This window comes from Euprymna scolopes, chromosome 10 (genome assembly GCF_053919585.1).
Source record: "Euprymna scolopes isolate OS-2025 chromosome 10, ASM5391958v1, whole genome shotgun sequence".
In the NCBI taxonomy this organism is placed as follows: Eukaryota; Metazoa; Mollusca; class Cephalopoda; order Sepiida; family Sepiolidae; genus Euprymna; species Euprymna scolopes.
In genome coordinates, this window is record NC_136491.1 from 41,801,433 (window position 1) to 41,825,512 (window position 24,080).

The 24,080-nt window shown below is 33.1% G+C and overlaps 1 protein-coding gene across 1 annotated transcript in view; it reads right to left on the reverse strand.

Moving 5' to 3' along the window:
* Positions 1-453: 453 nt before the first annotated feature.
* Positions 454-24,080, reverse strand: part of LOC145285937 (kinetochore protein NDC80 homolog) — a 151,103-nt gene continuing 127,476 nt past the window's right edge. The window contains exons 13-16 of the mRNA XM_080134443.1: positions 20,070-20,162; positions 17,237-17,376; positions 10,636-10,738; positions 454-1,662 (exon numbers count right to left, since the gene is read on the reverse strand). Of these exons, the coding sequence (XP_079990569.1) occupies positions 1,576-1,662; positions 10,636-10,738; positions 17,237-17,376; positions 20,070-20,162 (423 nt within the window). The 3' untranslated portion in view covers positions 454-1,575. The remainder of the gene's footprint in view (positions 1,663-10,635; positions 10,739-17,236; positions 17,377-20,069; positions 20,163-24,080) is intronic.

Sequence of the window (24,080 nt, forward strand, 5' to 3'; positions counted from 1 at the left end):
ACAACTTAATTCGAACTAACGAGATTTTAAAATCAGTCTTGTAATGGCTACAATTTACTATTAAATCGTTAAAAAAAATTCTATATAAAAAAATTACTTAATTTATGTAATTTTTGGAATATGACGTTTTTGTTTTGTGGCATAATTTTTTTTAATTAGATTGTATTCTAGATAAGAACCTTATGATTGCTACTAAAGCAGAAAATGATTGGAAATACATTAAAAAAAAAAAAATTGTTACATTTTTGAAAAGAGAATTTTTGTTTTTGTTTCACTCAAATCAACGCAGCATTATTTAGCATAAGATTATTTTTTTGTTTTCATTACAAACTACATATTTTTTCATTACAAACAACTACATTTAACTATACCTATATAAGAGCTAGGTATGTCCAAGGCGAAGTACTGTAACCACATCTGAGCAGGAGCTGCTAGAACTTATCCTGCCTTGACAGAGTTCAAAATAGACTTCGTAGCCTAGTAGGGAATGCCCTTTTCTCTTCCCTGAACCTCTTTCTCACAGAAGAGATGTTGCAAGCCTGTCTCTGCTTTATTCTTATTTTCATGGTAAGTGCTCGTCTGAGCTCCAGTGTATGGTCCCTCACCTCGCCAAACTTTCATGAGAAACACTCGTCTAGCTGAAAACACTATCAATAATTTCCCCCACTCTTTATCTGTGCATAAACCTAAACGTAGATTCCATGAACAAAATTTCTTTCTTAGAACTGCACACCTGTGAAACTTTCTTCCGTTTGCCTGCTTTTCAGCTGACTACAATATGGTCGTCTTCAAGTCCAACATAAACAAGTTTTTGATGATCCGTTCCCCTTAAGTAATCCAATTTACCACTACTAACGATTACTACAATATTGTTTCATTAACTACTGTACACTCTTTAATCCTTACCCTTGAGTTGCCTTTGGGCCTTGATAAGTGGTGACTTTTTTGTAAAAAAAAAATAAAAAAATAAAAAATTGTTTATTAATTTGTTTCAACATTATTGTTGATAAAACAATAAAATAAATCGGGATGAGAATAAAAATGCTCATCTTCATAACAGATATTTATTACATTCAATAAGCATAATAAAACTAACACTATTTTAATCAAAGTAACTAACGTTTTTCTTCATCTCTCCTAAAAAATAGCCTGGTCTAAAAATACTAAAGCCAACAGTGACAATGGGAGTATAGACATAGAATATAAAATAGAAGGAAGGAAAAGAAAAAGTAGTGTTAAATAAAAATGAGTAAAGATAAGACATTGGGAGTATGTACCATTGTGACTGCTGTTAATGCAATTAGACTGGGTCGGTGTTGAGGAGAGCTGGATAAACATACAATATCTTACGTTATTAGGGTTTATGTGTATAAAAAAAGTCAAATCAAAGCAAAATGTTTTAAAATGTTGGTGGACATGTATAACATTTCTATTGACAGAATACATTCAAGAAAGATCCAGAAGAATAAAAAATAAGTAAAAAAAAAAAAAAATGCTCATTTTCGTAACATGGACATTTCTCACATCCAATCATTTCATGCATTCTATAAATTTTTTTAAATCTAAAATTTAGTATCACAAACGTTCGAAAGTTTCTTCCAACATCTTGGCAAGAAACTTCTTACTCTCACTGGATTCTTCAAATGCCGATTTCAGACACAACTGAAAAAAAAAAAAAAAAAATCAAAAAAGAAAAATCAATAAAAAGCCGTCAGTTGTATTCATGAAAACAAGCACATTGTTGGTCCATTATTCAATCATACGCATTTTGTATTTATGTATAATAGTAGGCAGGGTTGTGGAGTCAGAAAATATATGGTACAATTCAGAGGATTTCAAACAATGCCAACACTGACTCCAAGAATTCCAAAATATATGACTCCTAGCGTTTAAAATTTTCCAATGCATGCTTTTTAATTGAAATATGTTTATAAGCCAGTACAACACAGAGATTGTTTTTTTTTTTATAAAATAAACAAATATTTATTTGTTTAAAATCAAAATTTTTTAACGTTAAACACTTTCCTGACAATTTTTTTCATTTTTCTTCTTCACTAGCAGTTCAGCCCGGCTTTGCTTGGGCCCTATGTACCTGTTCATAACTTTATGTGCTTATGTATATATATATATATATATATATATATATATATATATTAAAAAGTTTGACTCATGCCCAGGTAACTTACATCTAAAATTTCAAGTGTTTAGATCCAAAATTGGTGGAGGAGTTTGGTAGAGTCTGCAACTTTGATCTCTTGGCAGCCAAATTTAGCTCAAAAACTGATTAAAAAGCTTGTTGCATGTCTGAATACCCTTTATGTAAAATTTAAAATATTTAGACCCAAAATTGGCTGAATAATTTGCTAGAGACCACCAAGGTCAAACCTTTCGAACTTTGACCTCTTGGCAGCCAAATGTTTGGCAAAAAAACTGATTAAAAAGCTTGTCCTATCTTTGAATACACTTTATGTAAAATTTAAAATGTTTAGACCAAAAATTGGCTGAATAATTTGGTAGAAACCACAGAGGTCAAGTTTTGAGAAAAAACGCTTTAACTTTATTCTTGTTGCGGGTTTCGTGAATACATCAGTGATATTTTGTTCTGATGATATGTAATTCAAAATAATGGATTCCTTTTTCACCTCGTTTTTTATGAAATGGTATTTTATATCTATGCTTAGATCTTTGGTTGATTATCGTGTTCTGTGCTAAGACTATACTGGCTTGATTATCACAATTAATTACAACGGAGCTTTTAGTTAATTCTGGCTCTAAAATAGTCTTTAGGATATTTTTAAGGTAGAGTGCTTCCTGGGTCGTGTGTGTGATCGCGATAAATTCTGCTTCACACATAGAGAGAGATACAATTTGTTGCTTTTTAGATTTCCATGAAATAATAAGCCCATTTTCTGAGAGTCTGAAACAATATCCAGATATACTTTTTCGATCTTCGTCACTTCCCCAGTCTGAATCTGAAAACCCTTCTAATTTTAGGGGATTTCTTGATTTTCTAAATACTAACTTCTGTTTTTAGTTCCTTTTAAATAACGCAGGACTTGTTTAGCTCTGTTTAAATACTTCATTGTCGGTCTTGATAATTTTTGTGACAGTTTTGTTACTGTATAGCATATGTCGGATCTGGTCACAGTCATTAAGTATACAAGACTACCTATAATTTCGCGGTATTCCTTATCAGTTATTATTTCAGATTTTTATTAATATCATTTTCGACCAGTGTAGTGCGTTTCTTACACTCTCTCATTCCAAATTTTAATAGTATTTTGTCGATGTATCTGGATTGATTCAGCATAACAAGTCCTTTGCTTTGAGTAAATTCTATCCCCAGAAACCAGGATATTTTGCCCTGATCTGTCATTTTGAATCTTTTACTTAATTTGTTCTTAACATCAGTTAACATTATGTCACAATTTGATGCGATTAAAATATCATCGACCCACAAAACCAAAATCAGTAGTTTATCGTCTTTGTGTTGTGTATATAAATAGGGGTCTACAGCGCACTGTCTGAATTGTTGTTTAATAATATAATCATGAAATACTGTATTCCAACACTGAGCACTCTGCTTTAGACCATATAATGACTTGTTAAGTCGCCACACATTATTTTTATTTTTCATTATAAATCCCTCTGGAGGGGTAATATAAATTTCACAGTCTATTGGGGCATTCAAATAAGCATTTTTTTACGTCCATTTGATGGATGTTTAGGTCATATTGTGATGCGATTTGCAGTAAAATTCTGATTGTCGTTAGGTTTGTAGTCAGTGAAAACATAGAAAAATATTCTATACCGTAAATCTGAGAGTACCTTTTAGCAACAAATCTAGCTTTGTACTGTTCTACGCCTGATGCTGTAGTCTTTTTTGTAAAGACCCATCTTGTAGAAATAACATGTTTATCTTTTGGGAGAGGCACTACCGTATAGGTATCATTTTCAGTTAAGGCATCTATTTCTTTTTTCATGGCAATTTTCCATTCATCACAATCTTCTGAATTAATTGCTTCGTTAAAGTTTTTTGGCGCATTTTCCATTGAATAGCAATAGTCAATTTGATAATCTTTTATATTGTCGACCACAAAAAAATCGGGTCGCCTTCTATTTCTTTTGGGATATCTTTCGCCTTTACCATCATGGATACTCTTGTCTCCGTCATTTTTATTGTTTTTGTTTGTTTTAATTATTTGAGGGAATATAATTTCATCTTCTTCATATGACGGGTTTTCGTCTGTAAAATTAAACATGTCTGTGAATTTTACATATCGGATGCTTTTTATTTTATTTTTCTCTGGAAAAAATACTAAATTGGCTGGACTGTTTTTATCGTATCCAAGAAATATACCTCTGTTGGCTTTAATATTCAATTTACTCTTTATCTATATATGCGAAGCAAGTTGAACCAAATATATGCATTCCGCTTAAATTTGTTTTTTTATCACAGAAAGATTCATATGGAGTTCAAGATAGTGTTTTGTTAAAACACCTGTTGCGTATATAGGATGCCGCCATAAGTGCGTACGTCCAGAGGTTTTTGGGGAGTTTTGATTCAATGAGTAGGCATCTTGCCATTTCAAAAAGTGTCCGCCACACTCTTTCAGCAGTCCCGTTTGGTGTAGCGATCTAGGAGCTGATTTTTCATGCCTGATATGATGGTTAATTAGTAAAAGTTCAAAGTCTTTATTGGTGAATTCCGTACCTTTGTCAGAGCGAATGCACTTGATTTCACCATAGGGAGTCATGTCGGCTAGATATTTTTTAGTTGCTAGCAGGGTAAAACCTGAATGGTCATCTACGAAATTCAACACATATGTATAATGTTCTCTGGCCATCGGTTCCACGGGACCATTCAAGTCACAATGCACCATTGATAGGATTTTTTTGGCCTTCTTGTCTGGTATCTTGCTTTGATAGTTTGTCATTTTCCCTTGCATACATACGTATCAGTTGAAGTTTTTTGATGTTTGTATTTTCATTCCATCAACTACAGTCGGCAACTTCTTGATATCAGGAATATTGCAATGTCCAAGAATTTTATGCCATGTCTGTAGATCATGGCAGGCGGTTTTCGATGGGACTACGCTATTTAAATAATATAGTCTTCCATTTTCTTTAATGCCGAATACAGTTCCATTCGGGTATACCAGTTTTGATTTACTGGGGCTAAAGTTTATATTTGCACCTTTTTTTGTGGCAGCTTGTACAGAAAATATATTTTGTTTAAATTTTGGGATTAGAAGAAGCGTTTTCTAGAATACAGAAACATAGTTCACCTTTATTGTTCTTTAGCGAGATTTTAGCATCGCCTCTTTTCAAAACGATAACATTTACTCAACTCCCGTCAGCTAGTTCTACAAAATGATTTTGTGGCTTAAAGTTGGGGTCAAAATTGATAAAATCAGATTCCTTTGTAATCACATGTGCCATGGCCCCACAATCGACAAGAAAATTATTGTTTCTTAAAGCATTAAACGTACACAAAAATAAAAATGTAGCTTTGCTAACAGATCTCTCCGCATTTTTAATGGAGTCGCCATTTTGAGTCCTGTATCTACATTGAAAACTCTTGTGATTAGGTAGTCCACAATTATAGCAAATAATTTTTGTACTTTTCTTTGGAGAAAAATTGTTTTTGGCAAAGTTGCGGTTTTTATTCCTGGCATGGGTATAATTTAATTTTGGTGTTTTTATGTGTGTATTTTTAAATTTCATGATATTTGTGGATTCGTTTTTTTCTGTGATCATTTTTTCAGTTTCTTCGTAACTTCTGAGTGCTACATTGAATTGGCTAAACGTCATGGGTTTTTCTTTCTGGGTTATCACGGTGGTAAATGGCTTGAAATCACTCAGTAATCCCTTAAGGACCATGGAAATTAACAGACTGTCACTTATAACTTCAGACATTTTTAAAGAATTTGCAGTCGTTTCGGCTCTTATAATATAATCAGTAATAGTTTCGGCTTCCATTCATTTTAGAGAGGTCAGTTCAGTGTATAAAGAAATAATTTTGGGTTTTCATTTCGATAAATAATGCTCTCTCAATATGTTCAATGCTTTGCAGCCATCGTCCATGGCTTCTCTCATTACCAGTGATAGACTTCGGTCATCTAAGCACTGTATTAATTCTGCAAAGACAGTTGCATTCTTTTCAATGAAGTCGGGGTCATTTCTGTTTTCAGGTTGTGTTTGAAGTACTTTGTGTAGCTTTTGGATTTGTAGATATCCCAGAAATTTAACTTGCCACAATTCGAATTTTGATTCGGATCCATCGAAATAAAGACGCACGCTGGGCCCATAACCTCTAGAAGTGTAAGCCATGTTTAGTTTCAGAACAGTTTCCGATGGTTCGTTGTTACACACAAGTCCTGAGAGGTGACTGGTTTGCAGTAGACAGTTCCACAGAGCAAAATATTCTTACCATGTCGAGACGGAAAAAACATGCGAAATTGCTACAGAAAAGGTTTAATATTTATGGAGCAATTCTGGTTTCTGATTGGTTGGTAGCAGAACGTGAATTAATTCGATTCGTCAGTTCCTAGCAGCATCATTTATAAATAGAATCACCCGACTGTGTGGGATCATACCCCATTATGAATCAAAAATATTGCAATAGTTACATTGACCCCAATTTTGATCACTTAACATTTATTGTTTTGGGCTCAAATCAAATTAAAAAGTTTGATCCATGTTCAAGTGATTTACATCTAAAATTTCAAGTGTTTAGACCCAAAATTGATGGAGGAGTTTAATAGTTTTCAAAGGTCACTTGACAGCCAAATTTTTGGCCGAAAACTGATTAAAAAGATTTTCCCAAATCTCAATACCCCTTATGTCAAATCTCGAGTCTGTAGACTGAAAATTGACAGAGTAGTTTGGTAGGGAAATGTACACACACACACACACACACACACAATTTCACTTTTAGACATATAGATATGGTGTTAAAACGAAGGAAAATAATAAAAATAGAGTCTGTGTGTTTTCTTCAACGGTGATGTCTTCGAATGTTCGGGTGATACAAATGGTGCGCATTGAGTGAATTAGTTAGGTTGTGTTCTCATGATATACTTTTTTTAAACTTTTTATTGATTAGAAAAATTCACAGTACTAGAATTTTTAGAAGTCGGAATCCTAAAACTGATTTCTCGACGTAAGATTTGGAGGGGAAGATTTTTTTTTTTACATATGTCTCTTTGTCTCTATTTATGTAATCATGATACACCTAGTGTGTGTGTGTGTGTGCGCGCGCACATATATATATATATATATAAACGATAAAGTTCATCATACTTTTTTTTTCTGTTATCTTGGTCTTCTGGGGAATGCGATTCTTCTCGTCATTGGTTGATTAGCTGTAAAGAACATCTAAGATAAAACACGACATTGATTTTCTGACATAGATCACTTTATTTTGTCTACAAGTGAACTGGAGGGATCTCTCACATTGCTGACTCAAGTTTTTTTGCGTTTTTCTTTCTAACACATTTTTTCGCCAATTCGACGCGTCTGTTCTGCCCAAAATTGGCAACCAAACTGAACTTTCGTGCTCTCATTCTTTCTTTTCCACATTTTCTTTCACACAGATCCGATTGACGTATTTCATGTGCTATCGTTGACCCCAACAACAGAGTTTTATATACGTCAGCACTTAATCCTTGAACTCTTTTTGTACTAACCAATCCTCACAGCAAGATCACAATTTTCAATATGTTGGCGTAACCCAGGATAGATTACATATCATGAAATCTGGCTGCTACAACCTCTTCTCTTTTTGCCTTTCTGTAACCATTCATCAATAGTTGGCCAAATCTTGTGTGATTTACTACTTTGGCATTCATCCCAAGAGTCTTGCCATTCTTCTTTGATTATCCTGTTTATTGTTGGGACGATTAATCAGGAATTGGAAAAATATTTTCCGATGCCAAAAAAATAAAAATTCTTTTGTGTTTTTTTTTTTTTTATTTGATATTGCTAATAATGATAAAATAATAAATATTTATTGATTTTAGACTACCACTAAAACCAAAATCATCCTTTACGAGTGTATTTTTTGGAGAAAATACCTGAACATTTAATATGTGTTTTTATGATAATTGGGGAAAAAAATAGCTACTTCATAGTTAAATATTTAAAGATTTATAAAGAATTGGAATTGGGAATTTAGTAAGGAATTAGTAATTGTAACAGAACAAATAAAGTATTGGAATCGTCCCATTACTACTGGTCAAATATCAATTTATGGAATCCTAGTATTGGAAAGTGTCATGTTTAACAATTATTTTGTTACCCTATTCAATTTGACTTATTTATACTACTTCTAATAGATACAGATGATCTTGTTTAAAACTTTTATGATTAAAGGGGTTATTCAAAGTTTTGTTCCTCATGGCTGAGATCACTGATAGAGAGCCGCAATTTACTCTTCACCAAAGGAGAGGAAAATTAAAAGCTATATCTTTTTTTATGAAAAAAAGTTCTGACTAAAACCTTTTTCTTCAAATCAATTTCTATTAGAAACAGTAAAACAACCATAAACCTACTCACGACATTAAATGCTTCGACTTTTTTTTTTTTATTCGGTTATTTCTCATAGAAATTCAGACACTAAATACATTCCACACTTATGTAAGATTTTGATAATTCACTTTGTTTGCAAAAGTTATTAATTTATTTTTCTTTCTTGAAATGTTGTTCATTTTTATTAATTTTAAAAAGTACAAAGATAAAATATTACCTTGTATGAAGTTTATAATACCCACATCTATTTAAAGTACCAAGTTCACAATATTAGTTTATTAAATCTTTTTAATTTTTCTAATATTTTTAGAATATTCTGATTAAATTTTATTTATTTGTGGACTGTTATCCTTATCTTTATGGTTGTTGTTTCACGATGTTTCGGCCAACTATTCCTCTGGCCTTCGTCAGGTTGTCAATTGCAACAATATATGAATGTTGAATCTTCAACTGTATCTTCATTAATTACTGCCTTCCATAGTTGTCGTCTCACCACGTTTTGGTCAACTAATCCTCTGGCCGGTTTTGGGTAGGATTGAAACCGCTATCTTCAGACAATGCTCACCTGATTCAATGTCTTTATCCATGGGCTCCAAAGGGCAATCAAGGTTGGATTTTTTGATCTTATAAATCCAAGTGTTTTTGTTATGTGATCTTCCATTGTCGAGTCTATATATATATATATATATATTATTTACTGAAGATACAGTTGTGTGTTCGTTACAACTCTACTTTCAACAGAGTCGTTGTTTGTTTCGTTCACCACACTCTTTTCTTCTACGTCTTCTTTTACACACGTCCGTTCGCTTTAGTGACTAAAAATCGTCTGTCCTCCCGCTTTCCTTTCCTCGTTATTTATGGAACCAGGGTACAAGATTCCCCGAGATTCCACGAGACTTTTTTCCACATAAAAGCATGTGGGTGCCATCTTGATTCTCAATTTGTGCTCTGCAGGCACAAATGCGCAGCCGCTTTAACGGTAAGCCACTTCTTTCTCCACAAGTTGAAGATTCAACATTCCCATCCTGACGAAGGCCGGAGGAATAGTTAGCCGAAACGTCGTGAATCAACAGCTATAAATGATGAGGTTAATAGTTTGCAGATAAATAAATATATACAAATTACTCATATCAAAAGAATTCCAATAATTAAAAAATAATATATTCTGATTAAAATTTTATAATCAAGTAAATACATCTATTCCTACTTGAATTATACTCCTGATTCCTGTCAGTTAAAAGATTTTCTAAAGAAATGATCATACCAGCCCAAGTATTATAATGTTTGCGTTTAAAAATGTTTTTTAATGTAAAATTTTTCAACCAAAAGAAAGCATTTTTTATCTACTTTTTATTTTTTTATTTTTTTAATGAAAATTGCTCGAGACAAGGCATGAAGCCACTTAATGTAAGGAGCTAACAAGAATGAAAGATGATTATTGCAAAGACAGTAGATGCCTATTGTCTTTAGTTCTGAAAAGACCAAGGCTGTAGGTAGAAAGAAAACAGTGAGCAGGAAGTGAGTTCCACAACCTTGCAGTTCTTAGAAGTTACTCTGATATGAAGCTGTATCACAATGAGGTATTAAAACAGTGAATTGGTGAAAACCACGAGACGAATGAGTCAAACGAGCTGGAATAAAGGAAGCAGAGAATATATTGGACAATTCCGAAGAACACATGCTATAATAGTATTTATAGAAAACACTGAGACTAGCAACAGTACATCTGTGAGAGAGAGAGGTTACAGTGAAGAAGAAAAGGGGGGGGCAATCAAATTACAGATACGTTTCTGCAATTTATCAAGGGCCTTCAAATCAGACAGAGATTCACCAGCCTAAATATGGCAACAGTATTTAATACATGGTCTGATAGTAGGTTTATAGAGATATAAAAAAAGTATTTGATGTGAGAAAGTGTTTAGAGCGATAGAGAGAACCGATTTTACGAGAAGCAGAAAGAGCAATGGATTTTATATATGGAATCCAAGAAAGATTTGGCTATTAAAGATAAACAATAAAAATCAACTAAATTAAACTTTGCAAAAACGAAAAAAAAAAATGAATAAATAAAGATTTGTAAGAAAAAGTACAAAATGCACTCACCATAATTTTCACTTTGTGCTCAGCAATTCGCTTTTCAACTTTTTGTAAGAATTCCACATACTCTTCCTCAGACTTCTCACTTCTTTCAACCTCTTTTGTGTAACTTGAGAGAAAACAAAATAGGGGGAAAAAAATGACAAAAATTTAAAACTTATCACAATGCCATTGACTAAAGACAAGAATAAATGACAGGTCAGACATAAAAGGGATTTTTTTTATTATGTATGTTAATTACAAAATTTGAACTATTGTCCTCAACTTGATTGACAACCATATTGAACTCTTCAGACTTTTTCAGGTATATTTTTGTTTGTTTGTTTTGTTTTTTTTTTGTAGAAATTTGGAATTTTATTGAGCTGTTCTCTGAAATAATAAAATTTTGTCCTTTTTCAATCCTCCCATAGTGTTGATTGTCATCTAGCTAACAATCTTATCCTTGAGTGACTTTTAGCCTTGTGAGTGGTGAATCATTTGTACAAAAAACTAAAAAAAATAAAAATAAAAAAACTCAATCCTTCATTTAATCCACCAGTAAGTGTTTAATAGATATTCTAATTAATTACCTCCTTTCCAGGTTAGGCATAAGGTCAAGTGGTGACTTCAATGAAAGTGTTTCTGTGGAATGAACTAGATTTGAACTTGGCACACCCAGGTTTGCAATTTGTGTTGCTAATTACTTAACCACCATCAACCCCCATAAATATTCTAGAATGAATTCTACCTCGACATTGTTCAATCCTTGGTGAATAAATTTTAAAAAAAAAAAAGAAAAATCAACAGTGACTGGCTGTTTACCCGCAAAGAAATTTTCGTTGGGAGATGATTAATCTGGAAGAAAGTCAGGATGAAGATCATGACTTGGTAGAGTTATCTGCCCCTGGCTGCATCTGACTGCAATAGAATATGGAATAAGAAAAGGATAAACATCTTTCATGAATAACACCAAACTCCTCCACCGAATCAACTTTTATTGGAAAGGACCACTGGAATAAAAAGAGTTGCTAGTTCAGCTGTTTTTTTTTGTTTTTTGTTTTTAGATAAACGAATGTTATATCCTGATGTTCCACATCTCACCTACACACAGGACAAGAACAGGATGAATGGAACAACTTGCCCTGCAAAATCTACTTAGGAACTGGTTTGTCTTTGGTGCTACATATCAGTTGTGTGCTAATCGACTGTGTATCAATACAACTGTGATACAATCGACATCCCCCCCCAATCCCCAAAAATGTCAGGAATTAAAAAAAAAAAGAAAAATATAACAAAAAAAGAGCAATAAGTTTATCATCAAAATAACAGTATAGGAAGTTGTTCACCAAGGAACACAAAAGAAAGCTTAAATAGGATTGTTTATCAAGGTGGCAGTGATGGGGACAAAAGAACCAGACAAAATGTATTGGCCAAGGCTTTTAAAGTTACAGACAGTTTTAGGAGTAGTAGTTGCAATTTTGACATAGTTGAAGGCAGCTTGTGGCTCAAAGCAGGTCAACATGAGCTGATGTCAATTAATGACAAAGAGGCCACCGCAAACTCTTTAGATGTGGACTTTAGTGCTTAGAGGGTTTTTTCCTATGATGGTATCACACACGCACCCAGAGTCTAACCAATTATACAGAATGTATTGGATTATTATTTTCTTGAGTTTGTGTTTTAAGTGATTTTCTTTTTTAATATGTGGACCCATGTGCCCCCCTCAGCAACAAAATGAGAGAGCTGATAACACAGCTATAAGTAGCAAGTTAAAATTTAACTAAACAAAATGTACCTGACGTCCAGAAAGTACAAATGTTAAAATTTTGTGAATATGATGAATATCTTTATTAGATTTGACACAAATAACCTCTAACTCCTCTCATTTCAAACAGAAATCCAATGAAAATTGACACAAGATATCAACTTTAAAAGTTTAGATTTGAACGATTTCTTCCAGTCACTGTTATCTCTTCTTCTTATTCTAATATAATAAAATAGGGTCAATTACTGCCATCTACAAAATGACATCATAGCAAAAGAAACACTAGCGCAAGACTTGAATCCAAAATGGCCACGCTAATGGCATGTACCTCATGCATGTTTTCTGCCACTAATTACTTTGTTACATTACAATCTGTATATTGCTATAATTTCTCTGCTCCAATTTACTCTCCCAATTAGATGTGGTTGCAAAGTAGCTTACCCAATTATTATTTTCTACTTGTATTACTTGTCATCACCGGAGCCATTTTTTCATAGTCTATGCTTCTCGCGATTCACCGTTATTTTGTTTGAGCGTTACCTGCTTTGAGCATTTAAACAGCAAATTGCATCGGCTAATAATGATCGCTCCCTGTTATTTTCACGTCAACACTTCCATTGGCTGAACAAACATAATCCGTTATTCCAGGTTTTATATTTGCAAAACACTAGAGAATGCATCTTTGTTTGATTCAACATAGCCGCTTCATTCTATTCATTCAGAATATCAATTATTAGTGAAAACTTTGTTCCCTTTCATTCACATAACATTTATCTCGACTTTTTTTTCTTAGATGCTTCTTACATTTCCATTAACACATATGCTTTTGCTAGACAGAAAGAGAGAGAAAGAGAAAAAGAGAAAGAGAGAAAAAGAGAAAGAGAAGAGAAAAAGAGAGCGAGAGAGAGATATAAGACAGACATCAAAAGAGAAAGAGAGCAAAACATAGTTCATGTGTTTATGTGCGTGTGTGTGCATTTCCTCATATTCATATGTCACTAGTATTGTTGATTGAAACCATATAGAAATATTTTATTCAAAAAAATTCTTTGTGTTTTAACAGTTGTGTTATAACATTTTTTTTTTAATATTTAAAATATATTCTTATGGAAATATTTTGTTTCCGAAAACAAAAAAAAAACATTTTGCTCAGTTTATTGTTTCATGATAACACAAGTGTTAGAACAAAAATCTTTATTCAAAGAAATGTAAACAATAAAAAATTATTTGCTGTTTTTTGGTAACGCACACATCCAAACTAAATTTACCTCAGATTACAAGGACATCTCCAGATTTTTTTCAATTCCGCTTTGACAAATTAACTTTTCTTATTCAAGAATTTTCTAATTTTTCCTTCGACTTTATTTTACACTAGCCTGGGTGCCCAGCATTGTCCGGGTGTTTGAAGGTGTGTGTTGAGCAAAAACAAAAATCCTGGTAGTAGGCAGACAGGCTCAAACCCTTACCACGAAGGAGGAAAAGAATGTGAAAAAACAAAACATGACGGCTTTGTCATTGCGTCCATCGACAAATTGGAAATAGCGAAGGTTTAAATTAAGGCTAGTCAATCGAAAAGAAGGGATGACTTTTGCAAATATCAGCAAAAAAAGCGACCCCTCCTTGTAAAAACATGCCCAGTTGAGGGTGAAGGAACTAATGTTTTGGGCCAATTTTTCGATATTTGTTGTCCGAAAGCTCAAGCTTCAAAACGGTACTGATCTCATGAAAATCTGTCGCCTCTGTCAAAAGTTTTAGGCAGACAGACATACATACATATATATATATCTAAACAGACAGGTGAGATTTATATTATAGATGTTTTGGATTTTTTTCGTTGGGGAGGAGATGTCTTTTTCGTTATTTATTTATTTTTCTGCAGCTGTCCTATTCACTGTCAAATTGAATATGTGCACAGAATATGGGCTGCAATGAAATAATAAAAACAGATTTGTTTAACTATTATGGACTTTAAATTCTTATACACAATACCGTATACAGTTACATTTAAATTGACCATCAGCTAACAAATAGGATGGTCCATATTCTGCATAAGTATAAGGTGCTACTTGTTGGGAACAAAACATCACATTGGTCATGTTCGCCTTTCAGCAACAGGTGCAGCCAACAAAAAATAACTGTAAAGGAAGCAACTACTCTCCACTACCCAACTGTGACTGCCACTGACCACAGATATACTCTCTACATTCAAAGAATCACATCAAAACAATAATAATTAACTTATATAAGCAATGCTTGGCAGCACCGGCAGCAGTGACCAAGAGATGGTGCTCTTGATCATGACAGTGCTTGACAATTAAAAACAGCTGATTTGCCAGCCAGTACCCACTCCTGTCCAGAAGTGTTAGTAACCATCTGAAAATCACTGTCAATCACTATCATAACAACCAGTAACCAACCAGTGCCCGCAACTGGATGTCAGTACCAGTAACAGTGTGAGCCAGATGATTGTATTTTGGCCACGGTTGACAACCACTATTTAGTTTATTTTTAAGGGAAGGGGCCTAATCTGTTCTGACTTTTTGTCATATTTTCACTGGGCCATGCCGCTACATGGGTCTTGCTAGTATTGTATAATCCCTCACATAACTTCTAAAATAGTCTATAACCACAAAGATACTAGCCCATTTAAAAGAGCAAGTCCTAAGCACAAAAGGAAATATGTTCATGACTGCACTCATTATTGCTAACTAAATCAACTTGGTCACTGCTCCACTTCCTTCCCGAAACGTTCAGAAGAGTCAAAAGAAATAACTTGCTGTTTTCCATGATGCAGAGATAAATGTCTGAAATATCCTCAAATGGTTTTTATCTTCTCCATAAAGAAAATATAAATCAAATGACAGTTGATTTATACCAGAATTATTGTTTCATTTTATAATCTTGAATTATCAGATTTGAAATGATCGTCCCTTGATTGCCTACAAGATGATCTTGTCTCGGAGGGTTGGGAATGATTTGATGATTATGTCAGCATGTATCAAATTTAAAACTCTTAAAATAAACACAATTACAATTCAATAAAGAACATTTATTGCTAATTGAGGTTTTTTGTTAAGTTTTGTATTAGTCTTTTTAATTAATTTAATTTTTAATCAGTCTTTTTCGATAGTCATCTGCAAGAATTCCTGTGGCAGTAGAGAATCAAAGCCAACTATTATGTATTGGATACGTTCTTTTTATGATGTTTGAAATTTTGTTATTTTGATTTAAATAAATTCATTTGTTATTTTAATTTCAATAATTTTATACTTTCATAAACATATATTTATCATATGAATTCAAATAAAAACCTTTTATTTTTAAAATAATGTCCTTTTCTTTTATTTCAATAAATCGCTTCATAATAGAAATACTGAAAAACAATAAAAGTGAAGGAACTGATTTACTTTGTCACCACTTCTAGTAGTGCTACACCAGAAGTTTACATTTGCTGACTATAACCGATACTGGCAAGTGTGAGAAGTTCTTTAGCTCATTTTTAATTATATTATTTCCTCGGTCAGATTGAACTGTAAGGTAAAATTACAAATTTTTATCACCATTGAATTATATTTGAACTGACAGAAATAATATATATTTTTCATTGAAAAAATTATCTTTGAACTGACAGAAATAATATATATTTTTCATTGAAAAAATTATCTTTGGACTGACAGAAATAATATATATTTTTCATTGAAAAAATTATCTTTGGACTGACAGAAATAATATATATTTTTCATTAAAAGAATTGGCAAGTGTTTGCACATACACACACAAAAAATTCACAAAACTTTTGTTGATCACCTTCTGGTGTTTTCCGTAAACCACTTGGACGAATATGACGACAACACAGTCCTTATTCGGCATAAGTACTGGATTTTCTAAATAAGAAAAAAAAAAAAAAAAAAAAAAACTTTCTTGCAAAGAGTTTAACAAGAAATGAAACGAAAAAAAAAAACAGAATTTAACATAAATAGAAAAATGAAATGGAAAATCAGTTCAGTTCTTCTTCAAGTGTCCGGTCTGGTCTTGCAGACATCGATCATTGCTCTTCATTCTTCTCTGTTCTCAGTTTTTTGTTGGTTCCCTCTTTATTCATTGTAAATTTATTTGAATTGTCTGTAAATTTTGTACATTGTCTTCCTCTGCTCTTGTTTCCGCATATTTTGCCACTCCATAACAATTTCTCTAGTCCATCATCCCTATATAATCATATGACTGAAAAATTTGAGCTATCTTTCTCTGATGGTATTGAGACAGGATCTCTTGTATCCAGTCCATTACTTCTGCATTTGTTTTTCTTTTTGTCCGTGAAACTTTCATGATTTTCCGGACGAACCACATCTCCACTGCTTTTAGTCGCTGTTCTGTGTCCTTGGTTAGGGTTCAGCATTCGCATCTGTATAGAAGAATGCACCATATGTAGGCTCTCATAACATGTATCTTTGCCAGTCCCCATCTGCGGTAATTCAAGAATTACTGGAGGTATACATCTACATCGGTTTTACCTATATATCTGTGATGACATCACATTCATATTTTTATTGTGATATTTTTATTAAAAACAAAAGTTGTTAAAATGTTTTTGACTTCTAATGAGGGTATGACTCCAATAATTTTATAACCACAGTTATAACAATAAACCAATCAGAAGCTTTGGATTCAATTCAGTTCGCCGTCTGCCTCTGTCTTGAAATGACTGAATCGTGACTGCATTGATTCTTCGCTGCCATCTTTGTTACCAAGAATTACTCAATACTCGAAATCGTGACTGCATTGATTCTTCACCGATTTGATTTACAGCCGCCATCTTTGTTCAACATAATGTCTCAATACTTAACAAAAATAAATAAAACTTACCATTCTTTTACTTTATTCATCTCAATTTGAAGCAAATCAATTTCATGCTCCAACTGTTTCTCCATTATAAGACTTTCGGACAGTTCTTTATATTCCTGCTCACACAATGACTGCTTACTCTCAATACTCTGTTCATAAAGCTTTAAAAAACAACAATTTTCAGTGGTAAGCGAAGGTGGGGATTAAAAAATTGGGTACGCGTTCATATTGTGAACCAGATGTATCTCAGAATTCGCTCGGCTTTAGCTGGAACATGATGTCAACAGCCAGATTATGCTGAACAACAGCTCAGGTTTTGCTAGTGTCTGACTTAATACGCTGATTAGCCAATCACAATGTGGCATACTGAATTAAGATTTTATAATAAAATAAAAAAAACAAAAACGATGTCATTGAACCTTTTTCTTAAAATTATTTAACCCCCGCCAAAAAAAAAATTAATTTTTGTTTCTTCTAACCTTTTCTAGACAGTTATTATTTAAAAAAAAAAATAAAATAAATAAATTACGGTAGGTCGTTTTTTTTGTTTTTAATTTCTACATTTTTTTTGTTTTTAATTTCTACATTTTGTTTTTTGTTTTTAATTTCTACATTTTATATCTATTTGTTTTGCTATTTTCTTTTATGTAGCGTTGTTATGATTTTATCGGTAACACTCGGCATAATCCAGCTGTTGACGTCATGTTCTGGCTAAAGTCAAGCGAACACCGAGATATGTCTTGTTCACAATATGTATTAGTACTAAAAATTGACTGAAATATTAAAAGGGTAACGATTGAAGAAGATTTTGGTTCTATGGCAGTCATTTTATGCCAAAATGTTGGTTTTATGAAATTTGAGATTCTGGTTATTAGGACATGGTTCGGTGGATTTATGGTGTGCATCTTGATAACAGAGCTAGTTCTGATTCCCTGCTATTGAGACTGAAATTGCCTATGATGGTATAGACATGTTGAACAAACCTTTTTCTAACTCCTCCTGTGTCTCCATTATTGTTTTGATCACAATTAAATTACTGATCAATTCTTAGCCTTATAAACCCAAATACCAGCAATATATATGAGCAGGCTGTATATACATTTTTTAACAAGCATAACATAGCAGACAAAGATGATAAAATGTGATACTTCAGCTTTGTTGAGTGGGGAAGGGGGGAGTGCACGAGGGTCCCACATGCATCCTGCAGAGAAGACGCATAAAAATCTAAAAGGATGCAGTTAAAATTGTATCCAAGCATCCCAGAGACAAGTGTTAATTTAACATTTTTTTTTTTTGTTCCTAACACTTGTGGTGGAAAAGAACGTTGCTAGCATCACATGCATAGTTATCAACATCTCTGTATGAGTAAATGTTTTTAACTTTTAAAAGACCATGTACCCCCCTGGACAACACCGATCTCAATGCTGTTTACCATGGTTTTCTATTTGTCTTCATTTATCTGTTCTGGCCATGTTGTATTCTCTCACAATGGTAATTGCCAAAAGCACAAACAGTAGTTTACAACTCTTAAAAAAAATAAAACAATGCAAATTCATTAACATTGATTACATCTGTTTCGAGTAGCGAGGGCGAGGGGACGATTCCAATATTTTTCCTGATTCCGATACAATTACCGATTCCAGACTAATTTCCTGACTCCATTACAGTTCCTGGTGCTACCAGATCAGGCTGTCTATTGGCTTCCTGAGACGAAATGCATCAACATTGATGTTCCTTTTTGTTTTTCTGTTCTCTTTTGTAAAACTTAATTATGTTCTACAAAACCAAAAACCAAAACAACAGCTCCCCCCCCCCTCTTTTTTTTCTTCTACTTCCCAACTGACCCTGGGTCCTGGATATGACCTTAAACTATATCTAATGGTGAGGCCCCAGCTTGCGGGCTTTGGGGAGTGTGGAGCCACCCTTTAATTACCATTGCTCCCAGGTCCACTCTGACCTGGAGCGGTAGTACCTGTTAGGGTCCCAACTATGGGTTAAATAGAAACCGACTTGAAAACAACAAATATATTCTATTAAAAAATTTTTCTTCAAAATCTTTGGATTCGGCATTAAATAACCCGAAAAGGGTTGATATGCCATAAAACAAAAACAACCAACCAACCGATACAGTTACCGATTTCGATTCTGCTTCTTTATAAATCTTTAAATAACTATGGAGTTGTTATTTTGTCCTGATTACTGTAAAAATACATCTTAAATGTGCACATATTTTCCTAAACATAAAAACAGACTTGTGATAGTGCGATCTAGAGATTTAAGTCTTATTGGAAGTTTAAATCAATAAATATTTATTATCACTACAAGCTATGGGAGATGTTTCTTAAATCAAAATCTAATAAAAAAGATAATTAAAGGAATCAGTTTTGGCATCAGAAAATAGGCTCCAATTTTTCCGATTTCAGTACCGATTCCGATACCCCAAATAGCTCCAATTTTTCCGATTCTCGATTAATCGTCTCGACACTAGTTTCAAGGTTTGGTGCTTCTTTGTTATAATAGCGGAATTCAAAATAATGAAAATGATAAGGTAGAAAATTATTTATTAATGAAAATAGTTTTCAAAGACAATTAGTGAAAATTGAGTTTTTCTAAAAATAAAAAAGTAAGAATCTGAAGAGGTTGACTGGAACAAGGGAGGTAAATATTTTCTGAAAACTTGAAAAAAATTTAGCACAACTCAATTTCCGTTGCCTTCAAAAACTGTTTTTATCAATAATTAATTTTCTACCTTATTATCATTATTATTAATTTTCTAATTTTGCCGTTATAACGAAGTGCCCAAGCTTTATTGCATATTAATATTAACTTAAAAAAAAATTTTTTCTTTACTTACAGTTTTTTCACTTTTAAATGTCTCTTCACAATGTTTCAAATTGTTGGTAATATCTTTGACTTTTGCTGACATTTCTTGTAATTGCTCCTCATCCTAGAACAAAATGATTTTTTTTTGTAAAAATTATACATAAAAACAACAGAGGAAATTATCATAAAGGAAATTATGCATGCACATACTAATATATATATATATATATATATATATATATATATATATATATATATATATTTATTTATTATATATATATATATATATATATATATATATATATATATTTATTTATTATATATATATATATATATATATATAGTAGTGTTGTATATTGGTTTATATTGGAGGAGATGATATATTAAAATGTGTCATGTGTTATCTAGTGGATGTAAGCTATTGTTCTTTTAACAGACAGATAATAAACGTATAAATCGTATGTATGTTGTTAGCCAGGGGACATGATATTGACATGTAAACCGAGTCATGTTGTATCAGACTTATCACACAGATATTTTTACAGTTCATATATAAGAAGAATAATATATGCTTCATACCTTTTTTCTTGAGGAGTTCTTCTGTATCTTCCCGCTGCTCCGTGACAACCATGAAGCGATCAGCACCATATAATTGAGACAACTGTTCTTATTTGTGAAACCATTAAAACAACTCTTTATATTTTTGTAATATAAATTTATTACAGTTGTCTCAAATGGTTTTCACAGGATCTGCAGTTAGTCTACATTTTCTGTTCATACAGCCCGCTCCTAGCTGTTTGTCCACCCCTGTCTAGACGTCTGTCTGCTCTGATGGTCAATCCTCAACTCTCTCAATCTCTTCAAAACTAGCTACATCACGTGTTCTCCCACGTCACCTAATTACGTGTCTCAGACCAACATGTTTCCATCTAGTTTGTTTATCCAAATCCAAAAGAATGTTTACCTCTATTTTCTATTTTCGCATTCCTTTTGCGATTTACACGTCAATCATTTCTTCCTCAATTTAATTGTTTATTCTTCTAATCATAATAACTGATCCAGCGACCATCCATCGCTCAAATCAATTAATAAGAATACAATAACAATAATAATGTTTTGACCCTTGACCCCGCTTGCCACAGTTAACAGATACTATGCTATGATCACAGCCTAAAGGGTCATAACATTATACTAGTAGTAAGTTATGAAAATATATATGACAATTAAGCCTGACGAATTCTCACAAGAATGAAACGCGGAATATTCTGTGTAGCTTAATTGCCACATATATTGCCATAACTTACTACCTAGCTCTACCTATGTATTGAGCACTGTTTAAATAAATACTGGAAATTTTACACATAAAATTATATCTTTGTCTTTTAATTTATGTGCTTAAATGAATTAATCATATATATATATATATATATATTGAAATAAATGAGGAATAAAAGTTAGATATAACTTTATTATATCATCATTTTTATAACAATAATATTAAATGAAAGATCAGGAATAAAAGTTACAACTTTATTATATTATCAGAACAATAAGGAAAAGTTAAGGGGAAAATTAAGAAAAAAACCCTCTTTAGGCAATGACATTTCGAAGTTAAATGCTTCTCATTGGAATAGGGGAAGGGTACAAATTATATAAAATGCAAATATAGAAAAAACTGGCTTAATGACATTTAGAAATAAAATGAGAATGAAGAAACAAGATAATATAGTAAATAGTAATTAAAAATAGGTACAACATATAAGGGTAATTCGGAAAGGTAGTATATATGTCGGTAATAGTACAAAAGAAAAAATTTTTGGTTTATTGATCGCTCGTGAATGAAAACATTACAGTACCTCATTTTAGTTTAAAGGAAATATTGAAATGCATTCCACTGTTCAATCACAAAGAAAACAGTTGGGATGGTCAGTAGTTTTTACAGTTAGCTTGAAATAGAGAAAGAAAGAAAGAAAATAAGAGGTAAATGAGCTGAATGTCAGAACTCGGTAAGCACCACAAAAAAAAAAAAAAAAAACGGAGAAAAACGCTGATAAAGTTTAGTTTGGTGGGTATACTGTGCATTAGTCGATTTCTATACATGTTCCGGTCTAAATTTGATCATAACTACTCTTGTACGTGTTAGAGGAGGTTATTGGGAATAAAATGATATACTAACTTGATATTTTGCTGCAATGCCGCTTACCGAGTTATGACATTCAGCACCTCAAATGTATCTTTACAAAGCCAAAATTAGTCCATGAATGGAATATTGTTGCTACATCTGGGCTGAAGCATCTACCACAAGTCTCTCAATGTTGGACCGGGTCCAAAACTGAGTCCCCAAATAGGTCTTACACTATCATCAAGCTTCAACCTCTGTCCCATCACCATAATTTTGCATCCCTGTTCTTATTTTACAATTACTTTAATGAAATATGCTCTGATGAACTTACAGCACATGTACTCTTTTGACGTGCATGCTCCTTACTAACCGGCAAGCAGCAAAATCCCACCCCTTTACTGTTGAGATCTGTAGATGCTGGAAAGCCTTCTACTCTAATAGTTTCTTCCTTCCGACAGCTACACTTTTGGAATTTCCTTTTCGTTTCTTTATTTCCTAACTGTACTAATCTGCAAAAGTTTAAAAGTAATTTAAACAGACCTCTCGTTGCTTAACTCCCCATAATCCGCTGCTTTACATGATCCCAAATAGTATCCCCTTATATTATAAGTAGCAATATGACTTGGTTGGGGAGAAAAGAAGTGAAAAAAAAAAAAGAAAAAAGTTCACTCAAGTAAAAGTCTTATTAAAAATAAAAACAAATATTGAAATTCGTGTGTGTGTGTGTGTGTGTGTGTGTGTGTGTTAGAGGGGAGGAAGGTAATGACAGAATTAGCACGTCTCTAGGATGCTTGGATAAATTTAAACTACATCCTTTTAGATTTTTATACGTCTCCTATGCAGGACGCATGTGAGACCACATGCGCTTCCCCCGCTCGACAATTGCTGATCTCCACACGGTTTCCATGAGCTATTCATCTTCTCTTCTGGCTGTTTCGTCATCTCTCAAACATTCATAACTGCCAAGGGAGTGCACTGACACACAGGTATCCAAATAAAATAATGCTAGAGACATAAAAGAAAACAATCTCCAACACATTCTAGTTGAACACTAGGTGTGTGTGTGTGACACCATTGTGAGAAATAATCCTCTAAGTCCTAACGTTCACATCTACGAGGTGCCTTAAATAAGTTTCCAGACTATTTTTCGTATGGGCATTTTTATTGGTAGTACATACATGAAACTCTAGTCTCCTTTAAAGTAATCTTCTCCAGCTGTAATGCACTCGTACCGTTCCAAGAACTTCTGGAAGGTCCCATGGAAGTCCTCTTGCGTGAGCTTGTCAATAACCCTAATCACAGGCTTTTTCATCTCCTCAATTGTCTCATAATGACAGCCTCTAATGTTTTCCTTGAGCTTAGTGAATAACCGAAAGTCACAGGGAACAAGGTCTGGACTATAGGGAGGGTGATGCTCATCTTGATCATGACAACGTCTTTCTTTTTGATCTTCTCTGAGCACCCTTGGGATAAACTTTGCACAATTCTTCGGCATCTTTAGTTCCTCACAAATTATATTGAATAGAGTTCCCACACTGACATCAAACTGTACACTTATTGTATCTATAGACACACAATGGTCTTTATCTATGAAATTCTTTATTTGGCCAATCAATTTTGGTGTTTTGACTTCCTTACACCTCCTATCAGCTCACCTTTATCTGCTCCTAGCCACGACCTGTGTTCAACTGTCTCAAACCTAAGACCACCCATAAACTGTCTTTAACTGTCATAAACTGTCACAAAACTCATTGCCACTTCTAAAACTGCCTGTAAACTAACTCTAAACATATTGACCTTTATTATCCAGTCTTTTTGTCCCTGTTCACTGACACACCTTGATTAACAATCCTATTGTAACTCCCTTTGTGTGAACTGGTGAACAACTTCTTACACCTTTGTTCTGCTGATAAACTTATT